Source organism: Lolium perenne, chromosome 4 (assembly GCF_019359855.2).
Source record: "Lolium perenne isolate Kyuss_39 chromosome 4, Kyuss_2.0, whole genome shotgun sequence".
NCBI lineage: Eukaryota > Viridiplantae > Streptophyta > Magnoliopsida > Poales > Poaceae > Lolium > Lolium perenne.
In genome coordinates, this window is record NC_067247.2 from 5,455,957 (window position 1) to 5,480,132 (window position 24,176).

At 44.1% G+C, this 24,176-nt stretch overlaps 3 protein-coding genes across 3 annotated transcripts; all 3 read right to left on the minus strand.

Moving 5' to 3' along the window:
- Positions 1-249: 249 nt before the first annotated feature.
- Positions 250-8,797, minus strand: LOC127349401 (uncharacterized). The gene is made up of 5 exons (XM_051375147.2): positions 8,653-8,797; positions 8,369-8,482; positions 914-993; positions 679-803; positions 250-483 (listed from the first exon to the last, which is right to left on the minus strand). Exons 1-5 carry the CDS (start codon positions 8,703-8,705, stop codon positions 412-414), a joined length of 444 nt encoding a protein of 147 aa, XP_051231107.1. The 5' UTR covers positions 8,706-8,797; the 3' UTR covers positions 250-411.
- A 2,928-nt stretch (positions 8,798-11,725) lies between these two features.
- On the minus strand, positions 11,726-14,327 carry LOC127349400 (pentatricopeptide repeat-containing protein At5g46580, chloroplastic). The gene has a single exon (XM_051375146.2). The coding sequence runs from the start codon at positions 14,257-14,259 to the stop codon at positions 12,100-12,102; it is 2,160 nt and encodes a 719-aa protein (XP_051231106.1). The 5' UTR covers positions 14,260-14,327; the 3' UTR covers positions 11,726-12,099.
- A 7,667-nt stretch (positions 14,328-21,994) lies between these two features.
- Positions 21,995-22,787, minus strand: LOC127348029 (protein RADIALIS-like 3). Its single transcript, XM_051374146.2, has one exon. The coding sequence runs from the start codon at positions 22,751-22,753 to the stop codon at positions 22,487-22,489; it is 267 nt and encodes an 88-aa protein (XP_051230106.1). The 5' UTR covers positions 22,754-22,787; the 3' UTR covers positions 21,995-22,486.
- Between the last annotated feature and the right edge of the window lie 1,389 nt (positions 22,788-24,176).

Consider the following 24,176-nt stretch of genomic DNA (forward strand, 5'->3'; position numbering starts at 1 on the left):
ATTGGAACCTAGGGCTCCATGATGCGCTCAGACAAGCTCGTGTTCACCACAGGGCATGCGGGCAAGTAGCAGCACATCACCAGTGCATTCCAGGCTGAAGCTAATGCACGTGTTGCTGCCATTGGAGGAGCAGTCTAGTCTGGGAGCTCGGCGAGTGATCTCCAACCTTGCTGATTGAAGCTAGTACAGGCCATCAACTTGGGAGATTATGATATGGCCAGCATATGCAGAGATCTGGACTGGTAGGAGTAATGCAAACTGCTGAAGGCCACATGTACAGACCCTCCAGAAAATATAATAATACATGGGTGAACAAAATGGCAAAAGTGTAGGTGGATATCTTGTTCTAATAAAGTGATATAAGATTACAACAATAGACACATTATACATTGAGAATACATTCATTCTGAATCATGGTTCAACGGGTGGCTTTAGCCTGATCAGCCTCCGGACCCTGTCCTTCTCCGTGTTCTCCAGCAGGCCCTGCATGAGCAACAACAGCACACAATTGCTCAGAACATCATAATGCAAGACCAGCCATCAGACATTGCTACTATCACCCAGACAGACGACGATAGGGTAGCCAGCTTATAATCCATTATCGGTACCCAATCAGTAAGCCTACAGTTGTGACAGATTGGAAAGCTACACAGCCAGAAAATTAACTCGAGCTTTTACCTGCCAGACGATCTCATCAAGGCACAGGCAGATTCGCCCGTACTTGTCAAGGAAGAGGCGCTCGGTAGGTGGTTTCCCACAGACATCCTTCACTGCCGACGTAACAGCGAAGATCACCTCGGACACTACAAACAGCAGATAGTGCCAAGCGTAAGGCAAATGTGAAGTGAAATAGTAAAGGCTTGAAATGAGAGGCGCTTAACAAGAACGGCGTAAGAAACTCAACAATACTCACGAGCAAGCTCATCATACTCATCCTTGCCAACGATGTACAAGCAGACATCCCCAATCACGGTGTAAACAATGGAGACAGACCTGGGAGAATGTCAACAAGATATTGTGAGTGAGTTAAAGAGCATACACGTTCAACTGAAGTCAAGAAAACCACAGGACTGGAATTCAATATGTGTATTCTGCAACTCGATTCCTCATGCATATTTTTAACTGTAAGGATGCCTGGAGGTTAGTTTTACGAATTCTTGCAATTTTACTAGGCTCAATATGAGTAGCCAGTGGTGCGATAACACATCAAGGTGAGTGATCTTTCTGGAAACATGTATGGAGTGATGCTCGTAATAATCGCTTGGCAGTACTAGAGTAGAGAGCAAATTAAATAATGAATGATTATTTTAATTATCACATGCTTCAATAAAATTACAAGTAATGTGAAAAGTCACACACATCTGCCATTGGGCAGATTTGACAACACAGATGCACCAACTATTTGTTAACCGAAGAGTGTAGGCTTTCGAAACTACTGGCACAATTAATAGGACCTAAAAGTGGTACACAGAAATCACGTTTTTATGTGTAAATAGGGAAATGCCAACGAGCAGGACAATACTCCAGTAACGTTGAAACATTTATATTTTCTGGAGATAGACATCAAGAAGGACGATAAATAGTCCAATCTAGCTAGACCAGCTTACACAAGAAATGCCTCCCAGCAGGAGCTAAATCTGCCCAAACACTAAACTGTTTCCGCTACTCGTTACTCAGCACCTAAACTACACGAACAATGCAGAAGGAGCCGATGCGCTTGCAACAAAGTCTGTTGGTGAAGGAGACGGCTAGTGCTTTAGCCAAACAATTAGCAGAGATGTCTAAGCAAGGTGGACAATCAGGTCCGGCGGTTCAGCCACCTATAGTGCTCACTGCTAATCAACCTACAGCTGCAACTAGGGAAGGTCTTGGCAGCCGGAGAGCGGAAGAAACGTTGCTCGCTGTTGCTGGGATAACACCTCAGGCTGTTGGTGTTACTGCAAATTTGGAAGGAACATGCGAGGCACAGATGGCTAAGAAGAAGAAAGGGTCAGGCTGTTTCAGATGTGGTCAGCCTGGACACTGTTTGAATGATTGTACTGAGATGATTTGTGACTGTTGTCAGAGTACAGAACATATATCCAGGATGTGTCCTTTGCTTACAGCCCCTAAACCACATATGATTATGTATGGTTTGGCTCATGAAGAGCTAATGTTCTGGGATGTTCCGATGTCGGTTAATGTCAGACCAAGACTAGAGAATACACGCTTGGGCAGGGTGACTATCTCAGGGGGCCAATTATCTATTCAGGAAATTATAGTTCAGCTACAATGGATTGTGCCTGATGATTCTTATGAGTGGGATGTGGTCAGAGTGGAAGACAATGTTTATCGGGTGAATTTTCCTAGCAAGATGGATTTGGTGAGGGTCCAACACTTTGGCAGGTTCAATGTTCCCAACTCTGAAATTTTTATGACTTTTGATTTCTGGAAAAAATCGGTGGAACCAATTTGGAGAGCTCAAGATGTTTGGGTCAGAGTGTATGATCTGCCCACCTCTGTCCTAGATGATTTCCTGGCCCTTTGGGCATTGGGCAATTTATTCGGCAAGACAAGAGACATTGATATGGTTTTCACTAGAGCTAATGATGTTTTACGCATACTTATCACTTGTCTTGATCCATCTCTCATCCCTGCCAATATGGATATAAGAGTGCTTGATGATTTCTATAGATTCAGATTTGAGGTGGAGGGTTTACAAGCTGCTCCACTTGCTGATATAGTGATGAATGATGCAAACAATGGTGAAGGGGACATGGAACATGATGGGCAGAATGGAAATACAGAGCATACTGATGATCAGTTTGGTACTTCTGAAAACACACAGGATGGAATGGCTGATGAAGGTGGCAAGTCTACATCAGTACAAGGACAGACTCTAGCTATATCTCCTATTAAATTTGGAGTGGCTGGTTTTGAAAAAATTGTTAATGGTGAAGTATGGTCCTGTGTTCCCAAATCTGCTAATGTAACTTTCAGCACATGCATTGATGAGACTTTGAAGAACACTTGTGCAAGACTATTTGATACGCCTGTTTCTGTCGAGAATGATGAACAACTACAGGGGGCTAAACTATCAGTGGATGCTGCACCTTATCTGTCGGCTGTTGTCGACAATTCAGATATTGGGATTATTGCAGAGGACTACAGCCGGGCACAGCCCAATATACATGGGTTTACGCCAACCAAGGACCAATCGTTGATCGGAGGGGTCTCTGATGACAATGTGTCATCTCCTTTGCTCACTGGTTCAACTCCTGTTGGTCTACAAAAGGTACAACCTTTTGTTTTTAAACATGCAATACATAATGAAATTGATACTTCTGGTACTAACTTAACTGGTTTACCTAAGGGCCTTGGAGAGTATACGGATGAATGTATGTCATCTCCCTTGATCTCTGTTTCAACCCCTGTAGGAATACAAAAGGTACAGCCAGTTGTTTATACACACACATTACATGATGATTTTGATACCTCTGATTCTAACTTAAGTTGTTTACTTAAGGGTCTGGGAGAGTCTACTGTTGCACGTGTGTCGTCTCCCATGCTATCTGTTTCAACTCCTGTTGGAGTACAAAAGGTACATCCAACTGTTTGTTTGAATACTTTACAGGATGAAATGGAAACTTCTGGTACTAATTTCAGTTTTTTACCTAAGGGTCTGGGGGAGTCCTCAATTTATAAACCTACTATGTCGGAGGTGATAAATTTTGGAGGAATCCAGCCTAGTTCGGCGATGGGGATGCGGTCGAGTGATAGGCTAAGAGCACAACCAAATGCTGACGCTACTCAAATGGAGAGGGCGATGATGATTGCCGAGAAGCGTGATGATTTTCAGACCCAAGGTACACAAACAGCTACCACATTTTCTTTTTCTACATTTTCGGATGAACAAATAATTGATAGAGCAAAGGCTATTGGGGTTTCTATGGGAAACGATTTGAAATCTAGACTGTTGGCAGCAAAGCTAATTAAGAATACTGAAAAAGAACGGTGCTTAACCTTTTTAAATAACTCTAAGCAATCAAATGAAGTCTCTGATAAAGTACCGTTGTGTTTAGCGGTCACCCGAGCCTCTATTTTATGTGATGATTTAGATGAATTTTCAGATGAAAATACTGAGATGCACACAGACCATATAGTCACCCATACTGTAGCTAAACGTGTACGTAGGAAAAAGTCTTATGACAAGACTAAAATTCGGAGAAGTGATAGACTAAGAATAAAAAAGAATAACAAAAAAATTTGATGGAGGGTTTAAGGGGTATGACATGGAATAGTGAGGGGTTTCGAGATCCGGGCAAGCATCTGTTTGTTACTGAGGCAATTAGGGAACACCGTTTGGATTTTATCGCCCTTTTGGAAACAGGGAGATCAAACTTCACTTTGAGCTTTTTATCTAGTTTGGCAGCGGGTCGTGAATTTGCGTGGTTTTGTCTTCCACCTCATGGCCGATCGGGAGGGATTCTTGTGGGAATTAACACTCAAACTCTCTCGGTAAAGAAAGTGGATAATGGAGATTTTTGTGTCAAACTTCATATTAGATCTAAGCTAGATGGTTTCGAGTGGGTTCTGGTTCCAGTTTATGGCGCTGCTCAAGATGCGCATAAAGCCGAATTTTTATCCGAGTTGGTTCGTATGTGTGAAACTGAAACCTTACCGACACTACTAGCAGGCGATTTTAATATTCTGCGAAGAAAAGAGGACAAAAGTAGCAACAATTTTAATCCTCACTGGCCCTTTGTCTTTAATGCAATAATTGAAAGCTTGAACTTAAAAGAAATTGCTCTCTCTGGGAGACAATTCACTTGGGCAAGTAGAAGAGCGATTCCAACATATGAAAAATTAGATAGGGTCTTAGCTAGTGTGGAGTGGGAACAAAAGTTCCCTCTTGTGACTGTGAGGGCGCTCACAAGAGCTGGCTCAGACCATACACCACTTCTAATTGACTCTGGCCAACACGCTCACCGCGGTAACAGACCTAGATTCTCTTTTGAATTGTCATGGTTCGAACAAGATGGATTCCATGAAATGATTGCTGCCGAATGGGCAGCAGTATCCGCTGGAAATTCACCAATTCAAACTTGGCAGAAAAAGATCAGACACATAAGACGTTTTTTGAGAGGCTGGGCAAAAAATCTAAGCGGAAAATATAGAAAGGAAAAGGAACGGCTGCTTGGTATTATTGATGTTTTGGATATCAAAGCAGAATCTAGCTTGTTGTCACCTTCCGAACGAAATCAACTGAAACATGCACATGAGTGTCTTAATAAGCTACGTCGAGATGAAGAGAAAAAATGGGCTCAGCGAGCCAAAGTCAAGCATATTCAGGAAGGAGGTAATAATACAAAATATTTTCACCTCATTGCAAATGGCAAACATAGAAAGAAAAAAATATTCCAATTGGAGCAGGATGAAGGTACTATAGTAGGTGATGATAATCTAAAAATTTATATCACTGAATATTATAAAAAATTGTTTGGGGCACCGGCACATACCTCTTTCTCCATGATGGAGAATCACGTGACTGATATCCCTCAACTAACACCGGAGGAAAACAATATACTTACAACGGCTTTTACTGAAGTTGAGGTGTTCGAGGCTATATCTCAGATGGAACATAATAAGTCTCCTGGACCTGATGGTTTTCCGGCGGAGTTTTACCAAAAATGTTGGAGTATAATTAAGGATGACCTGATGGCCTTATTTACACAATTACATATGGGCCAATTACCTCTGTATAAACTTAATTTCGGTGTCATCACGTTATTACCTAAAAAAGAAAATGCGATCCAGATACAACAATATCGGCCTATTTGCCTCCTTAATGTGAGTTTCAAAATTTTTACTAAGGTAGCTACTATTCGAATCTCTCAGATAATTCACAAGGTTGTTAGGCCAACACAGACGGCTTTCATGCCGGGACGCCATATCCTTGAGGGAGTAGTTGTCCTACATGAAGCTGTTCATGAAATTAATCGGAAAAAGTTAGACGGAGTTCTTTTCAAAATTGACTTTGAGAAGGCTTACGACAAAGTTAAATGGCCATTCCTCCAACAAGTTCTAAGGATGAAAGGCTTTGATCCCAAATGGTGTGATTTGATCAAAAACTTTGTCCAAGGAGGTAGTGTCGGAATTAAGGTTAATGACGATGTTGGACACAATTTCCAAACTAGGAAAGGATTGAGACAAGGTGACCCTTTTTCTCCAATTCTTTTCAATATTGTCGCAGATGTTCTTGCCATCTTAATTTCTCGTGCGAAAGAAGAGGGTCATGTAGGGAGTCTTATTCCTCATTTGGTTGATGGGGGAGTATCGATACTCCAATATGCGGATGACACAATATTATTCTTGGAACATGATGTTGAAAAGGCCGTAAATATGAAATTAATCCTTTCGATGTTTGAGCAATTGTCTGGATTGAAAATTAACTTCCATAAAAGTGAGATATTCTGTTTTGGGAAGGCTAAAGAAAAGGAACAGGATTATAGACAAATCTTTGGGTGTGAGGCTGGGTCCTTACCGATAAGATATCTCGGTATTCCTGTGCATTATCGGAAACTTAGAAATTCCGAATGGAATCCTATTGAGAGCCGTTTTGGGGCAAAATTAGGGACTTGGCGAAGTAAACTACTATCCTACGGTGATCGGTTAATCTTAATCAATTCAGTTTTGACGAGTTTGCCAATGTTCATGTTGTCATTCCTTGAGATTCCTGTAGGGGTCAGAAAACGTTTGGATTTCTACCGCTCAAGTTTTTTTTGGCAAACGGATGAAACGAAGAAGAAATATAGGCTTACAAAATGGAGTATGGTTTGTAGACCTAAAGACCAAGGAGGGTTAGGTATTGAAGTTCTTGAACTTAAAAACAAATGTTTGCTAAGCAAATGGTTATTTAAAATTCTCACTGAGGAGGGAATGTGGCAGCAACTTCTTTCTAATAAATATTTGAAAAACCAAACGTTAGCACATGTTGAGGGGAAACCTACTGATTCTCCATTTTGGAAAGGTCTTATGCGTGTGAAAGATGATTTTTTTAGTAGGGGCTTTTTTAAAGTGGGGAACGGATCTGATACACGGTTTTGGGAGGACATTTGGCTAGGAGACACTTCTTTAGCACAGCAATATCCGGCGTTGTATAATATAGTACAGCGAAAGAATGTTTTAGTTGCTACTGTGTTGGCACAAAATCCGCTTAATATTGCTTTTAGGAGGGCTTTTAATGAAAACAAATGGAATCAATGGATTAATCTTTGTCAACGGCTAATGATGGTACAGTTGACAAACACTCCGGATAAATTTGTTTGGAAACTTACTGATTCCGGAACATTTTCAGTCAAATCAATGTATCTTGACTTAATGAGTGGTCACACTCCTTTTTTACGCAAATATCTGTGGAAATTAAAAATACCTCTCAAGATCAAAATTTTTATGTGGTTTCTTAACAATAAAGTACTGCTCACAAAAGACAATTTGGTGAAACGGAATTGGCATGGATGCACTAAATGTTGTTTTTGTAATGAGCCAGAAACCATAAATCACTTATTCTTATCATGTCCATTTGCCAAAATTGTTTGGCGAATGATTTATTTTACTTTTGGTATACACCCACCTGCAAATATTACTAATATGTTTGGTAATTGGCTTAATGGGGTTCATAAATTGGATAAGAATAGAATACGGATTGGCATATCTGGCTATCTTTGGTCTATTTGGACAAACCGGAATGACATAATTTTTAACAGACAAAAGGGAACTAATTTTTTGCAGGTTATACGGCGTGCGGCGTACTGGATCCAACAATGGGCTTTCCTTCTTCCGGAGGATCAGCGTGAGACTATGGATATTGGGTGCAACCGTCTGCTGACGGTTACTCAGGACTTCTTTTTCCAGGCTACTGGGTGGCGACACACTAGTAGGATACAAAATGGATAATTCTGTGTTTTTATTCATTTTTCGATGGTTGATACTTGTCTCAACCATCTCTGATCCGTGATGTAAACTTCTGAATTTTTTTTGAACCATTCAAATAAATGAAAAGCCGTGTGCATCACATTGATGCAGAGGCTGGGCAATGCCCCATTTCGAAAAAAAAACAGAACACAATTTCAACTGGATCCTCATCAGTGTGTAACGAATCACTACTGAATCACAATGTTAGCTCTATTCCGTTTCGACTACTCAGCAGTCAGCACCTAAAACGGCAAAGAGAAATGCGGTTGGAGCACACGTGCTTGCAACAGAACACAATGTCTATTAGATTCTTATTATCAGTGCGTAAACGTTCCTGAAGGAGCACTCTGTAATCGTTACTGTAAGAGCAGAAAGAAAGATCGGCCTCATCAGAGGGGGAAAACTGCGTGCTTACTTGTGTGAGGCGACGAGGAGCTCCTCGTTCTTGGCCCCCTTGAGGTTCTCGGCGCCGAGCTTGACGAGGAAGGAGCGCCAGTGCAGCCTCTCCTCCGCGGGGACCCCGTGGAACCTGCGATTCCCCCCAACACCACCCGCCAGTCAGCTCAATCCGCGTAGAACAGGAAACTCAAAAATCAAGATTCTTCCGGTCTGAACAACCGGCAGATCTCAAGAGCTGCGCGAGACGAGATCTCGGTGCCGTTGCAGGTGGGAGAGGGGGGGCACTGGGTGGGATGTCACCTCTCGATGAGGATGTTGCCCTCGGAGTTGGCGAAGAGCACGGCGAGTATCATCTTCCGATGCCGGCGATCTCCTCAGCGATTCCCTACTTTTCCCCCCTTTGCTGTCTGTGAGCTTGGAATCAATGGAAGAAGAGGAGGCCTCGACTGGACTGGAAGTTTGTATTGGGCCGAGTGGGCTCAGCCCATTTAACAGATGGGCTTTTCCTTTCGGAAGTTGGCCCATACAGCAGAAGGAGGGATTTGCCACACAGACAGAAGAGTAGTAGGGAGCCCCTATAGAACGCTTTAAGCGATGACTGTGCTCGCCTCCGCTTCAAGAATCACGTGTCCTGACCTAAGATGGGCTCGGCCCATTACACGTCCACATACCCAAAGTTGTTGTCACAAACTCTGTTACACACTCTGTCACGCACACGCACGTAAAGTATCTCGTTCTTTCCTTCTTTCCTTCAGATATTACAAATGTTGAAACTTCAAAATTATTCAAATTCGAAAAAAATTAATATGAAAATTGTTGGAACTTGGAAAATATGCGGATAAAAATTGTTCAAATTCAAAAAAAATCAAATTAAAAAATTGATCAAATTCAAAAAATGTTTAATTTAAAATTGTTCAAATTCAAAAAAGTTCAAACCTGAAAATTGTTCAAACATAAAATTTGTTCAGATTAAAATAATATTCATAGTTAAAAATGTTCAAATTTGAAAAAAGTTCAGATCCGAACTAGTACTGTAGTACAGACTTGAAAAAAGTTCAAAAATCGAAAAAGTTGATTTTGAATTTAGACTAGTACTGTAGTACAGATTTGAACATATTTTAAATCTGAATATATTTTGTTCAAATCTGTTCAAATTTAAAATATGTTCAAATCTGCAAAAAAAACGAATTTTAAAAAGTTCAAATGTGGAAACGTTCAAAATTTCAAATTTAGGAAATTGGATAAATAATGTTCATATTTAAAAATGTTCGAATCTGAAAAATGTTCGAATCTGAAAAATGTTTAAATTTAAAAAATGTTCAAATCTGAAAAAGTTCAAAAGTTCAAAATTCAAAAAAGTTCATGTTTAAAAAAATTGGATAAAAAAATGTTCAGATCTCAAATATGTTCGAATCTAAAAATGTTTGAATTTAAAAAGTTCAATTGTGAAAAATTTCAAAATTTGAAATTTTCATGTTTTAATTTTTTTAACAAAAAGCTGACCGAATATCAGAAGGAAAACCGAAAAAATCAGAGAAAAAAACGAAAGAAAATCCAGCAGAAGAAAAAAACAAACCCAGAAAAGGAAGATCACTAGCTGCCCCGTTAATGGGCCTGGCCCAACCTATTCCGCCCTGTGCGGAGCGCCAGATAGCGCCCGCATTGGGCGGAGAATAGGGTTTGCGAGAGTAGTACCCATCAGCTGAAACATATCACATCATGCTAAACAAGAATCTTCTACTGTAAATAAGACATGATGTTTCCCCATTCCCCAATCTTTTTTTCTCAGTTTTCCGTGCAAAGGATCACACCCTCTGTTCCGCGCAAAAGGGGGGTTTGCTACACAGACAGATAGTCCAGAAGGTGCATCACCTTCAGCAGTTGATCAGTGCTCCTCTTACATGACCAGCAAGGAATCGTCATCGTAATCACCATGGTGTTTAGGTTGAAGTATTTAGGGCCTGTTTGGTTCCTAGCCACACTTTGCCAAGCTAAAGTTTGGTAATTTGGCATGTGTTTGGTTCTTGCCACACTTTAGAGCTGCCACACTTCACTAATCATATGGCCCACTTGTCATAGAGTGAATTTTTTGCCAACTTTTGCCACACTTTGTGGGTTCCAAAATCCTAGCCACACTTTTATGGCTGCCACACTTGCCAAAGTTAGGCTTGGCAAACTGTGGCTGGGAACCAAACAGGCCCTTAAGCAGTTGCAGAATCAGAGTTCACAGCTCCAAGCCAAACTCCCCATTGCTTTTACTCTGTCTGAAAGAGGGCAATATACCAGCTCAGTATTAACAAGTACTGAAGGAGCACGCAAAAACAATCAGAGACCTCTACTTTCGGTCACTAGTTTTGCAGAACCTAAATTTTTCCCATCATAATTAACAAAACGGCTACTGTTTGTTATGACTCATAGTATTAGTTACTGGCAAAAACAGATAGAGATTTGGTGCACATGGGCACCAGTGATCTCGTTTTTAAAATAAACTAAAAATCATATTTTTGAGTTTCAAAAAATTCTGAAAAAAGTATCTGCATATAGCCAATAATGTCTCCCACAAACGTGTAAAATATCAATTTCAAATACTTTATATTTTAAGCTACACAAAAAAGACAAAAGTGCAGATCTGAGTAGTCATTTTCAAATCTACAAAAACATGTCAGATTTTGTTATTTTTGTCTGGCTCAAAGTAAAAAGAATTTTGGGTTGAGGTTTTCCATGATTGTGAGATGTATCACTAACAATCTACAGAATTATTTTTCAGATTTTTTGATAACTAAATTTTTATTTTATTTTTTTTAATGGCGAGAGCACTGGAGCTCGGGAGCCAAAAGCACTTTTCGCATAAGCTGTGCTAATATTCCACAACCTTTTTTTGTGGAGATGTTGCAGAAAAATCTTGACTAGCCCACACTCACCTTCAACAATTCATCAGTGATCAGTGCAGGTGCTGCAGTGCTAATATTCCACGAAGAAGGCAAGATACCAGCTCAGTGTTAAACAAATACTGAAGCAGACAAGAGCAACCTCACAGAGACCTCTATTTTCAGTCACTAGTTTTACAGAACCTACAATTTTTCCATAACAATTGACATATGCCTATAGTGTGTTATGACTTATGACAGACATTATTAGTTGCCATAACACAAATTGTCCAATAAGTAACTATTACTTTTACAAGCCCACACTGACTTAACAAGATATGCTATATGGGACCAGCTCACTATTACTGAAGAAGGCAAACACAATCTGACGGAGACCCTTTATCTTCAGTTTCCTACAGAAACTTCAATTTTCCCATGACAATTGACAAGAGGCATACCGTTTGCCACGGCTTAGGACATAAATTAGTGGCCAAATCTATACAAACTGTCCAAGAAGTAAAACCTTCTTTTCTTTCCAGAAACTTGACTAGCCCACATGATGAACCAACATGACATACAGTGCCAGCACCCAGGTGGAGTTGGTATTTGAGAAGTGGCATTTCAAAATTTTGGTACAAAAGCATCACTATTAGCATGATGAATTAGTCATCATTTCCGCCTAACTCTGCCAGCTATGGAAGGAAGAATTACATAACCTTATGAAGAGACCACCATACTTCTCTTCCTAAAAACTAGTACAATGTTGTCCACGGAGTGTGCACTAGATGGCGAGCTACTTTACCCCATCAAGTTCACTCATTTTTCCCACCTTGCAACTGGGAGCATCCTCCAGCAAAACCCATTGCAGAATGTGCAGCCATCATCCTGCAACAACCGCCGGCGAAGAACCTCTAGTCTGCAACCACGGGACCAGTTCGTCCCTCGAGCTGACGAAGCTGCCGACCTGCGACTCATTGGGGCGGAACGGCACCGCAATCTCCTCAAGATGAGCCGCAAACGCGCTCGCAAGCCCCTGCGCGAACTTGTGGGTGCTGGACCCGGTGAACACGTTGAAGGACTGCGGCAGGGGCTTGCTCTCAGCGGCACGCTCCGAGAGGGTGCTCATCCAGTCGTCGAACGCCGTCTTGGCGGCACCGATGGAGAGCGAGCGCAGGTCCAGCAGCCACTCGTCGGCATCGTCCTTCCTGATGTGGAGCTTGGAGTAGAGGCCGTAGCGCTGGGCGAGGCGGAAGAGCTGTGCTGATCGCTGCGGAGGGAACCCATGGTTCTGGCATATGTCGATGAGGCAGTTGCAGTAGGGGCGGCGCACCACGGAGTCCGCCGCGTTCAGCACGGCCTTTAGAGTGGTGTCGATCTCATCGGCGCCGGTTTGCGCGTCGCCTAGCATCCTGATGAGGCTGACTAGGTTCGGGTTGAACTTGTCCAGGCAGGCGAGGACGAGGTCAGTTTCGTCGCCGCCTTTGGTGCTGAGGGCGACGAGGGAGAGCAGGCAGCCGCAGAGGCGGTCGTCGGGCTTGAGGCCGCGCTCCAGCCCCGCCTCGAGTAGTTCGACAGCATCGCGTATCCTGTTGGCCTTGCCGAGGCACTGGATAACGATGGTGTAGCTCATGACGTTGGCCTCGATGCCGGTGTCGAGCATTTCCACAAACAGCTGCAGCGCGCGGTCGGCGTCCCTGACGCTCCCGTAGATGTTGATCATGGCCGTGTAGCTCCACTTATCCGGCCGCGGCACGTGGTCGAGCCCGGGGTCCTTCATCTCGGCGAAGAGCTGCTCGGCCTCGGCGACGAGGCCGACGTCGGCGCACATGCCGAGCAGCGTGTTGCAGAGGATGCTGTCGGCGGGCGTCCTGGCGGCGCGCATGCGGTCCCAGAGCTGGAGCGCGTCGCGGCCCCAGCGCGCGCGGCCGTAGATCTTGGCGACGGCCGTGAGCGTGCGCGCGTTGGGCTCGACGCCCTCGGCGGCCATCTCCTCGAACAGGCTGCGCGCGAGGCCGGGCTTCCCGGTCTTGCCGAGCGCCTCGAGCAGCGCGTTGTAGACGAAGATGTTGGGGCGCACCCCGGCGTCCCGCATCTCCCGGAAGACGAGCTGGATGCCGTCGTAGTCGCCCGCCTCGCCGAACATCTTGGCGAGCACCGCGAAGGCGACGTGGTCGGGTTTCCAGCCGCTGCCGCGCGCGCGGTCGAAGAGGGCCAGCACCTCCTGCTTCATGCCCAGCTGCGCGTACACGTCGAGGACGGCGGAGTAGGTGACCTCGTCGGGGAGGACGGCGGGGGCGCTGCCGTCCGGGGACGGGGAGTACATGCGCTCGAACCACTCGATGGCCTTGGGGAACTGGCGGCAGCGGCGGGCCGCGGTGATGAGGGTGGAGTAGGTGATGTTGTCGAGGGGGATGTTCGAGGCGAGCATGTCGAGGGCGAGTTGTTCTGCTTCCGGCCAGCGGCGCGCGGCGCGGAGGGACTTGAGGGCGACGTTGTAGAGGATGGTGTCGTGCTGGGCGGCGGGGAAGGAGGAGGTGGGGAGGGCGCGGAGGTAGGCGAGGAGGGAGAGCGTCTTGCGCCAGGTGGGGTGGAGGTAGTTGAGGAGGAGGAGCGCGTCGGAGGGGGTCGGCGGGGAGTGGGGGAGCGGGAAGAAGGCGTGCAGGGTGGGCGCGAGGTCGGCGTCGTCGGGGAGGGCGCGGAGGGAGCGGAGGAGGGGCTGGAGCGGCGCGGAGGAGGGGTGGGAGGTGGCCGGGCGGCGGCGGTGGCGGCGGAGGGAGAGCACGGTGGGGCGCGGCTTGGCGGGGTTGACCCAGGTGGGCTCCGGGCGTGGGTTGTCGGCGGAGGGGGTGGGCTTGCCGGTGAGGAGCGTGCGGGCGAGCGGCTGGAGCTGGTCGGCGAGGGAGGGCGTGGAGGAGGGGGAGGCGGCGGAGCAGAGGGTGGTGGTGGTGGGTCGGGAGAGGGGCTTGGGCTTGAGGTGGTTGCGGGGAGCGGCGTGGAAGAGGAAGGCGGAGGCGGCGGTGGGCGCCGGGAGCGGCGCCATGGCCGGGCGGGCGAGGTGCGCGCAGGGAGGGATAGGAGAAGTGGAGTGTTGAGTTGGGATTGGGTTGCCGAGGAAGGAAGGAGAAAAAGCCTCCCGCCAATGTGGATGGATAAAAAAAACAAGGCAGTGAAAGCCTGCCTCGCGTTTGCCGAAATATCTGCAGAAAAAAAACATCTCCAAACAATCTAACCAGGCCCATAACAGCCCAGGTGCTTCGCACCCCAAGGCCTCTAAATTTCGGAGTAAAATGTTACACTCAAACGAGATATAATCATTAGAGATTAGAGATGTAAATGAATCGGATCGGATTGGATAATGCTCTCTCCATATTCTATACCATTTTTTTGTCCAATTCAGAGCGGAGTGGATAATAACCGGATTCGGATGCGGATTATATGGGACTACACATGCGGATAAAAAATAGAGCGGATTCGAAGCGGAAACGGACAAAATATATCAGATATATACGTGCAGGAAGACATATTTTCACCATTGCAAATATATGAGCAAAAAATTCCTCAAAATAACAACATAAGAGTGGAAAATAGTTCAAAATATCACCAATGTGAAGATCCCAGTACTTATTACAAATACGAAGGTCGTACTTAAATGATACTTAAGTAAAGGTTCTCCGGCCGTTTCTTATTAAGCTTTTATTAAAGAAAAGCAAGCAACATGCCAAATAGGAAGTGATATCACAAACTCAAATTTTAAGTATTACATTCTTGATGTCCCACTTGTGCCACCTTGACGCTAGGCTATAACATACATAAATACTAATTGGTACTTGGCCTAATGGGTTGTGGTAATATAATTGGATTATCCTAATTGAACAGGCCGGATAATCCGCAAAAGATAGCGGATAATCCTTATCCGTCGGATAATAACCATATCCGCTACCACATCCAATGAATATCCCGCATGATCAATATCCGTATCCGTCGGATTTGAAAAATCGCATACCATATCCTCAAAAACAGATGCGGATGCGAATTCAGAACGGAAACTATCCGTACCATTTACAACCCTAATAATCATCGCATAGAGAGAACTTCGAAGGCACATAGCATGATCTCCGCCTTCTAGGAAGGAAATGCGGAAACCTTTTAAGACTATCCATGCCAATACTACTAGCCACATCACATTTTGTATGAGAGGCTCACAATCCTTCGCTCGCATTCTCCTTGATTTAAACCTACGAAATACGCTTGCGAGACGTTCGTTAGTTTGTTGATAGGCACAAAGTTTTCAAGAGTAACACCTTCGATCCAAGGTTCGATTCAGGATAAGCACCCAAAATTTTGATCTAGATAGACCACATTAAACTAGGTGGAACACATCACCAAGGCAACTCTAACAATCTAGGGTTTTTTTTCCCATAAACCCAAAAGTAGCAAGAGCAAGCTTACCGAAGATGGAGAGTTAACTTTTGTTTCGATGAGTAAGTAGACAAGCGTTCCTCAATCTCTCCCTCCCCTCAAATAATCACAAGATTAAGATGTGGGAAATGGACAAGTCTAAGATTCTCGGGGTGAACAATGATGAGAAAAAATATATGATAAGTGCGGAAGAAGGCCCACTAAATAGGGACCTAGAGATTCATCTTATTTCGTGCTAGAACTCCCACCCGAGTGACACCGGCCTAGGAGTTGCGCTTTATCTCAAGGTAGACAAGAGAGAGTCGGCAGGCAGGCCATTGCCAACAGGAATGGGGCCTTAGTGTGAGCCTTTTTTTGAAGCGCGAGGGAGGGGTATTTGGGATCTATGTGGCTAGTCCAAAGAAAATTTCTTGTAAGCTTAATCCTTCTTCATTGTACCGGAGTGATGTTTTTCAAATCGGCTCCCATATGCATATGCTTCCCCTTCCCAATTTTTGTTTTTTAGTAGTCAAAAAATCTAACAAAATATTTCGCATGTACATCAGGACAATATAGGTGTCTTTGTACAGTTGCGCGAAAAAATGATATTTTTTGTGTTCAAGTAAAAAAGACATAACATATGTCACGGAATCCTTAATTTTAGCACTCAAATTTTGTTTTTCTACACAACCCAAGCAACAAGTCGTGTTTTCATGCAAAGACTTTATGCGTGCGTATCATGTGAAGATGTACACATGATCTTTTTGTGTAGATTTTTTTGACATTTCCAAATGTATCAAAGATGGTTTTAAAATAAAGGGAGCCTATGCACCTAAGAGTCAAAAAATCACTCCCAAAAGCCGAAATTCAAATAAATCTAGTATATATCTTTCTATGTAGAGGTCACCTTTTTCCATGTTTCATCTATGTACGGACTAATAAACCGTTTGAAACACTCGAATATCGATTAGTACCCTAATTATTTCTCATTAACAGTGAAATCAACATACGAAGTTGCTCATGAATTAGCTAGAGTTTGTTGTTCTGATCAAGTTTCATGTAATTGGGTCGATGAACCCGCTAGATTTATCCTGACCAAACTCATAAACGATGTAATTATTGTTGGGCAATTAATAAAATCCTACAACAGAGTCCCGTTGTTTCCCTAAAAAAATGCCAAAATCAACATGGTGGGTTCCCTTTAGTAAATTTACATGGATATCTATACCAAGTGATATTATTTTATCACGTACAAGAAAATCATTTTTATAGGAGTTGTGATGAAACACCAAAAAAACTAATTATTTTATGAATGTGGAGTTTAATACCAAGTGAAAGTAAGTGTGGGATGGCAGCCGTTTGTTGAACATGGGAACATGAAAGACATACGCGGCCATAAGTGAGCCAATAGATAAGCAATGTAACCATTAAAGGGCAAAACCCCTCATAGATACTTTGCATGTTCTAGAATTTTGTACATTCATACTTACACCTAAAATAGACAATCATGAAGTCGAGAAACCTTTACTAACTTTAGAGGTCCCAGGTGATATTTAAGGAAACTATATTACACATCGCACAATAAATTACGTATGAACGATTTTTTTTTCCTTTTTTCTCTAATCAAGAAAATTACAATTTAACAAAATAATGTTAAGAAGTAGTGTATCAAGAAGGAAACACTGACATAACTTCCGATGTGACACATGTTTCTAATATTCTGCCACCACAGTTTGCACACTCGAAGATAAAATTACATAATAAAAATAACCGGTTTTTGATTTTTGCTCCTTTATTATGACGTGTGTGGTTAATTTCCTACCTATAACAAAAAGACGGATTAATATCATATGCAGAGAGAATGGGATGTACGTGCAGATCAAGTGAAAAAATTAGTATAAATAAACAATATTTGTCTCCTTTAATTCACCTAACACTATTGGGAAAACCCTTATAACCGCAACTGCTTGCATTCCACGAAACCGAAACTCCGCCCCTGCTAACCCGAATCATTGACGGGAAAAAAAACCTTCACTAGTAAGTCGGCGGGTGGTCTCGGTGTCACGTACAGAACAAAATTACATCATTGGTTCTTGCTTCGGGAGCCAATCCGGTGGTCTAGAAAAAGCGCTGACACTGGTATATTTCTGGCCGTCACGATCCAAGGCAAAGTAGTGACAATGTGGTAGAAATGTTCTGTTGACGTTTTATCTCAAAAGCTAGTGACATACTTGTTGCTCATAGGTTTTTATACCTATATCACTGACTAGTTTATATATTTATACATCGTTTCGTTCAGATGGTGTTTTATGACGGTCGTATTATGGCCTTCGTCACGCATACATGATGCACTATTGACGAACTGAATATAAGCATCCGTCATTAGTTGTTTTAGTAGGTAGTGTCAAGTCCAAAACACTAGTTGGGGAAGAGCCCAACGGCTAGCATTTTTCCCCGTTACAAGGGATGTTACAAGAGATATTTTTGAGTGAGTTCACGATTAGTATTTTACAAATGTAAGTGGGGTTACAATATAAACAATTCAGTTACAAGTGAGGTTATCAAAATATTATTCCATTTATGAGTGGGGTTGCCAAAAAGATTTTTCGGTTGTTGTCTGGTTGGAACTGAAATTTCTCCAGTTGCATGTGAAGCTGAAAGAGAGATTTTATTTTAGAAACACAATACAAACACAGACACCCACATACACTCGCATACACTCACCTCTATGAACGCACACACACATCCTACCTCTATGAGCACCTCCGGAAGACTGAGCCAGCGGATTGAATCTTGAAATTGACGAAGTCACCACAGGCGCCTCCCACTGAATGAATATTCCGCCTTTATGAGACACACAGATGTCAAACCTGCGGATCGGGGACTAAAAGGACTCAGTTCGGAATCAACGCGAACGACATCAACCGATTGAAAATAAGTTTAGTTTTTAGCGAGCTGAGCATTTTTTTTACCAGGCTTCTACTGTGCTACTATATTAAAACCACAATATTTACATCATCTCACAAAAGGGTTCAGAGCCTATCTATAAAAAAAAAATTGTGGTTTACAGGTTTTGAACCTTAACAGATTTAGATCAGCTATCACTCCTGCCTTTCCGAAGTCTAATGAGGGTCTAATACCTTTAAAAATTAACTAATTTCGTTCTTTCCAAATCCCTCAAGCAGCTAGCTATAGTGAAAATCTCAAAGAAAAGATTATCCTGGAAATTTGATTTAGCCTGACTCATCATATCAAATCTTCCAGCACCACTATTCCAGTAGATATTTAATCTTGACCAACATGAAGTGCTAAAAGGGCAAGAGAAAAAGAGATGCTCCAAAGTTTCTTATCACCCGAAGTGCAAAGTGCACAAGAATGGTTGTTGCCAATATGGAAATGTCTTCTTTTGAGCATATTTCTAGTATTTAAACGATTAGAAAGCAGCAACGAAGAAAAAACCTTTAAGCTTCGGCCATAACTTATATTTCCAAATCCAAGAAAAAGGAGCAGTAGGGGTCACCAATCTGAATACAAATTTATAATATTTCCTTGATGAATAGGAGTCTCCCCATTTAGAAGTCCATTTATCAATATTATTTTGGGTGACGCTTAGTTTTTAGCCAGCTGAGCATTAAAGAGAGATCCATTAGATATTTATTTTGTGTAACCTTATTTTTTTATATCTCTTATCACATTTGGCTAAAAACACACATAGAGGTGTGGCTCTTGCATACGAGATCTCATTCATCTCATTTGTTTCACGTCTCTTTTCTGTCAGAGTATATATCTGTATATTGTAATTTCTCCATTTGTTAGGGGGCTTTTATTTGCACCTGTACATGTACTATATATTGTGGCATTTGGCCCTCTGGTAATACAACAAGCATATTACCCTAACATGGTATCAGAGCTGTAAGGTAGCTCCTCTACTCGCAGCCGCCCGCCCCGGTTCCCTGCCGCCGCGTCTACCTCGCCGTCGTCCGCCCCGGCTCGCCGCCGCTTTTGGCCACCTTGTCCGTCCTCCATCGTCGGCCGCCGCCTCTCTCCCGGTCGACCGGCCCATCTCCGGCCGTCTCCACCCGCCGGCCTCCTCCTCTGCCCGGCCGCCGCCCGTTCCCCGGCCGCCGCCCGTCCCCCGCCCCGGCCACCGCCAGTTCTGATGCGCCCCCTTTGATTTCGGCGCCATCCTCTACTCCGTCTAGTTCCCCTAGTACTCCTCGTTATCCGGCTTCGGATCCTTCCTCTGATGTTCCTTCTTCCTCTTCTTCTGATGAGTCGTCCTCCGCCGATGAGCTTCCCTCTTCACGGCCTGTTCGTCAGCGTCGTGCTCCAGCCCGTTACTCTCCTAGTCATGGTCTCTCTGTCGTCTCCGAGCCGACTTCTTATCGGGATGCCGAGCGTCATCCTGAATGGCAGCTTGCCATGGCTGAGGAGATCGCTGCGCTTGAGCGCACTAGCACCTGGGATCTTGTTTCTCCCCCTTCTAGTGTTCGTCCTATCACGTGTAAGTGAGTCTATAAAATTAAGACCCGCTCTGATGGATCTCTTGAGCGCTATAAAGCGCGTCTTGTGGCTCGTGGCTTTCAGCAGGAGCACGGCCGTGACTATGATGAGACTTTTGCCCCTGTGGCTCATATGACCACTGTGCGTACTCTTCTTGTTGTTGCTTCAGTTCAACGCTGGTCTGTGTCCCAGCTTGATGTTCAGAACGATTTTCTTAATGGCGAGTTGAGTGAGGAGGTTTACATGCAGCCTCCTCCTGGGTATTCTGTTCCCGATGGGGTGGTTTGTCGTCTTCGACGTTCTCTTTATGGCCTGAAACAGACCCCTCGTGCCTGGTTTGAGCGCTTTACCTTTGTGGTGACTGTTGCTGGTTTCTCTCCTAGTTTTCATGATCCAGCACTTTTCGTTCACACTTCTTCTCGTGGACGCACTCTTCTCCTTCTCTATGTTGATGATATGATCATTACTGGTGATGATCCTGAGTATATTGCCTTTGTCAAGGCTCGCCTTCGTGATCAGTTTCTTATGACTGATCTTGGTCCTCTTCGCTATTTTCTTGGGATTGAGGTTTCCTCCACTTCTGATGGCTTTTCTATCTCTCGGAAAAAGTATATTCATGATCTTCTTGCTCGTGCTGCTCTTGGGGATGAGCGCACGGTTGACACTCCTATGGAGATTGATATTAAGCTTCGTCCTACTGATGGTGATCATCTTCCTGATCCCACACGTTGTCGCCATCTTGTTGTGAGTCTTGTTTATCTTGCTGTCACTCGTCCTAATATTTCTTATCCTGTTCATATTCTGAGTCAGTTTGTCTCAGCTCCTACCACCGTTCACTACAGTCATCTCCTCCGTGTTCTTCGTTATCTTCGTGGCACGATCACTCGTCGTATTTTCTTTCCTAGTTCCAGCTCTCTCCAGCTCCAGTGCTACTCGGATGCCACGTGGGCGAGTGATCCTACGGATCGTCGTTCACTTTCTACTTACTGTGTGTTTCTTGTTGCTTGGAAGACGAAGAAACAGGTAGCGGTTTCCCGTTCGAGTGTTGAGGCTGAGCTGCGGGCTATGGCTTTGTTGATTGCTGAGGGGACCTGGTTACGGTGGTTGCTTGCAGATTTTGGGGTCTCTGTTACGACACCCACTCCACTTTTGTCTCACAGTACAGGTGCTATCAGTATTGCACGTGATCCGGTCAAGCATGAGCTGACCAAGCATATTGGTGTTGATGCTTTTTATACACGTGCTGAGGTGCAGGATGAGGTTGTTGCGGTTCATTATGTGCCTTCAGATATGTTGTTGGTGAATTTCTTTACAAAGGCACAAACTCGAACGCAACATGACTTCTTACTCTCCAAACTCAGTGTTGTGGATCCACCATGAGTTTGGGGGGGGGGGGGGGGAGGGTGTTAGAGTATATATCTGTATATTGTAGTTTCTTCATATGTTAGGGGGCTTCCTGCATATTTGCATCTGTACATGTACTATATATTGTGGCCTTTGGCCCTCTGATAATACAACAAGCATATTGCCCTAACTTTTTCCATATAAGAAAAATACTACAAAAGCGAGCTATTATACTTGAAAATTGCGGCATAAGCTACATTTTATCGGTTCTCTGAAATAGTTCCATCGCACTGGGTGATCTTCTCTAGGCAGTCAGGGTTGGGCGGCTGACGACATTTCACGTTTTTTTTCTTTTTCAAAACATAGTACAAACACACATGATTTACAAAAAAAGACATACACCTGGCATGTCGAATAAATCACATGCAATGTGGTAGCTGAAAGATTGCTGCACTAGCCAATTGAACCAAAAGTTCGAACTAGTGGAAAGAGATTACGCAGTTTATTTATATTCAACGCTCCCCCTCACGTCTAGGCTATTTTTATCCTTAGCGTAGGTTTGATGCATGCCACGGAATCTTTTTTCTTATGTTTTCAATACCGCACGAGTAGGATCTTGAACTTGAGACACCTTAGTTTTTATGTCATGAAAGATTATTGCAGTGGCTAATTAAACCATTAATCCGAACTGATGGAAAGAGATTGCAGCCTTTCCCACTCCGATCGGGACGAACATAAACACACAACAAAGCTAGTGAACAAACTAATCGCACGAACTCGGTACTGGTATTATTTGTAATTTTTACTATTTTTGGGATGGTTTGTACTGTTGTTAATGATTATTTTCAGATTGGTGAAATGAACACACACTAATTAACCAGCAGACTGTCGTGCACATATACATGGCACGTAGTGTACGTGTACTTAGTTACTTCCACACACACATATATGCGTTGATGAAGATAGGGATGATGTCAATGTCTCGTACCGACCAGACCACCCTGCACGATCGACCCCATCATTCAGGTTTGGGCCCGCCTGTTACCGTTGCTGGTGCCGGCAGTGCCGCCTCGGTTGGAGTTGGAGCTGGAGTGGGCGCCGCCGGCTTCGATGTTGCGGACGTCAACGTCGAGCAAGTCGTAGTGTCGCTTCACGTCGTCGGCCGTCTTGCCTCCTCCCACAGCGGCGGCGACGCGTTCCCAGCGCCCCGGCTCGTCGCGGTCGTGCGTGGCCAGCGCCCGCTCGAACCTCTGGTTCTCGCTCTCGCTCCACTCCGGCGACGCTGCCATGATCGATCAGATTGAGCTATTGCTCTAGACTGTTTCTTTCTATTATTGTGTGTGTCGCTACATACTAACCAGTGCTTCATATTTATACTACTGGTTCTGTGGTTCCATCGTAGGAAAGTAACTAGAAATCACAGGAATAAAAATGTGGGGATGTGAGCTAACTTAGCATTACCGTGCAATGCTACTGGACGCCGTTTGATTCCCAAGTACCAAAAGGCTTCAGCTGACTACCAAAAGCTAAACCGTGGTACCACGATTAATCAACCGCCAACCAATACACTCGTACGTTTTGCTGCAGGAACCTTCTCAATCTTCTTTTGTCCATGTTCTCATGTTCATATCTGGTGGGGCATATATACTGCGGTGCCACGTCCATAGGTTATATAATTACGTGTATAACAATACTAGGTTAGAATTGTCAAATCTGCCTTTATACTAGCATATGAAGATGTTTTGTTATGAGCCTACTAAGGTATGAGTGGGTGGAGGCTGTAAAATCTGTAATGGAAAATCTGTCTTCTTTTGGCATGACACTTGGTTGCTCCCAGAACCCCTAGCCACTGCATTCCCAGCTCTATACTCCCACCATACCCAAACCCATGCACTGGTGTGTGATATTATGCAACTTGGAATCTCTAACGGCCTGCGTTGTAGACTTACTAATGCTGCGTCAGAGCAACTTGTCTCTCTTTCTAATCTGTTGCAGGATGTTACGCTGTCAGAGGCGCAGGACACGAGATCTCTGCTAGATGGCTCCCCCTTCTCCACCAAGGGCGCATACCTCCACCTCCAGTCCCAACTCGAAGACCCAGATGTCTCTCCAATTTGGAAATCAAGAGTTCCCAGGAAGGTGAAGGTGTTTGGGTGGCTCCTCCACCTAAACAGACTCAACACTAGGGCCAACCTGTTGCACAAACACATCATCGACTCCGCAGCATGCCCAAGATGCCAAGCACAAGTGGAAGACCGAGCGCACTTATTCTTCCACTGCCCATCCTCAGCAGCAATTTGGAGACAGCTCAAAATCATACCATCTACAGCAGAGTTCACAGATATCTGGGACACAACGCTCCCTAATAACTTACCTCGATCAGTATGGAGCTCCGTTGCCCTAACCATACTTTGGAAGATCTGGGACACAAGGAACGCCAAAGTATTCCGAGATATAGACCACTCTCCTCTCTCGACGGTTAGAAACATTATTTCTGATTTCACGCTTTGGTCGCACCGCTTTAAGCAAGCGGGAAATAGAGTGGACGCCGATCTGTGGCGAGCCCACCTATCCACATGTAACCTTTGAATTCTATGGCAAGTAATATATTCAGGTGGGGATCCTCTCCCCCCCGGTGAAAGCTTCAAAAAAAAAAAATCTGCCTTTATATATGCGCAACATATGCCAAAATGCGCCATAGCAATGGATTTC

Bases quoted from the DNA above. Each gene is read 5' to 3' on its own strand.
- LOC127349400 (XM_051375146.2), bottom strand. From the start codon at position 14,259: ATGGCGCCGCTCCCGGCGCCCACCGCCGCCTCCGCCTTCCTCTTCCAC.
- LOC127348029 (XM_051374146.2), bottom strand. From the start codon at position 22,753: ATGGCAGCGTCGCCGGAGTGGAGCGAGAGCGAGAACCAGAGGTTCGAG.
- LOC127349401 (XM_051375147.2), bottom strand. From the start codon at position 8,705: ATGATACTCGCCGTGCTCTTCGCCAACTCCGAGGGCAACATCCTCATC. The intron at 8,483-8,652 runs GTGACATCCCAC...GGGGAATCGCAG, and splicing joins GGCAACATCCTCATCGAGAG to GTTCCACGGGGTCCCCGCGG. The intron at 994-8,368 runs GTAAGCACGCAG...ACATTCTCCCAG, and splicing joins CTCCTCGTCGCCTCACACAA to GTCTGTCTCCATTGTTTACA.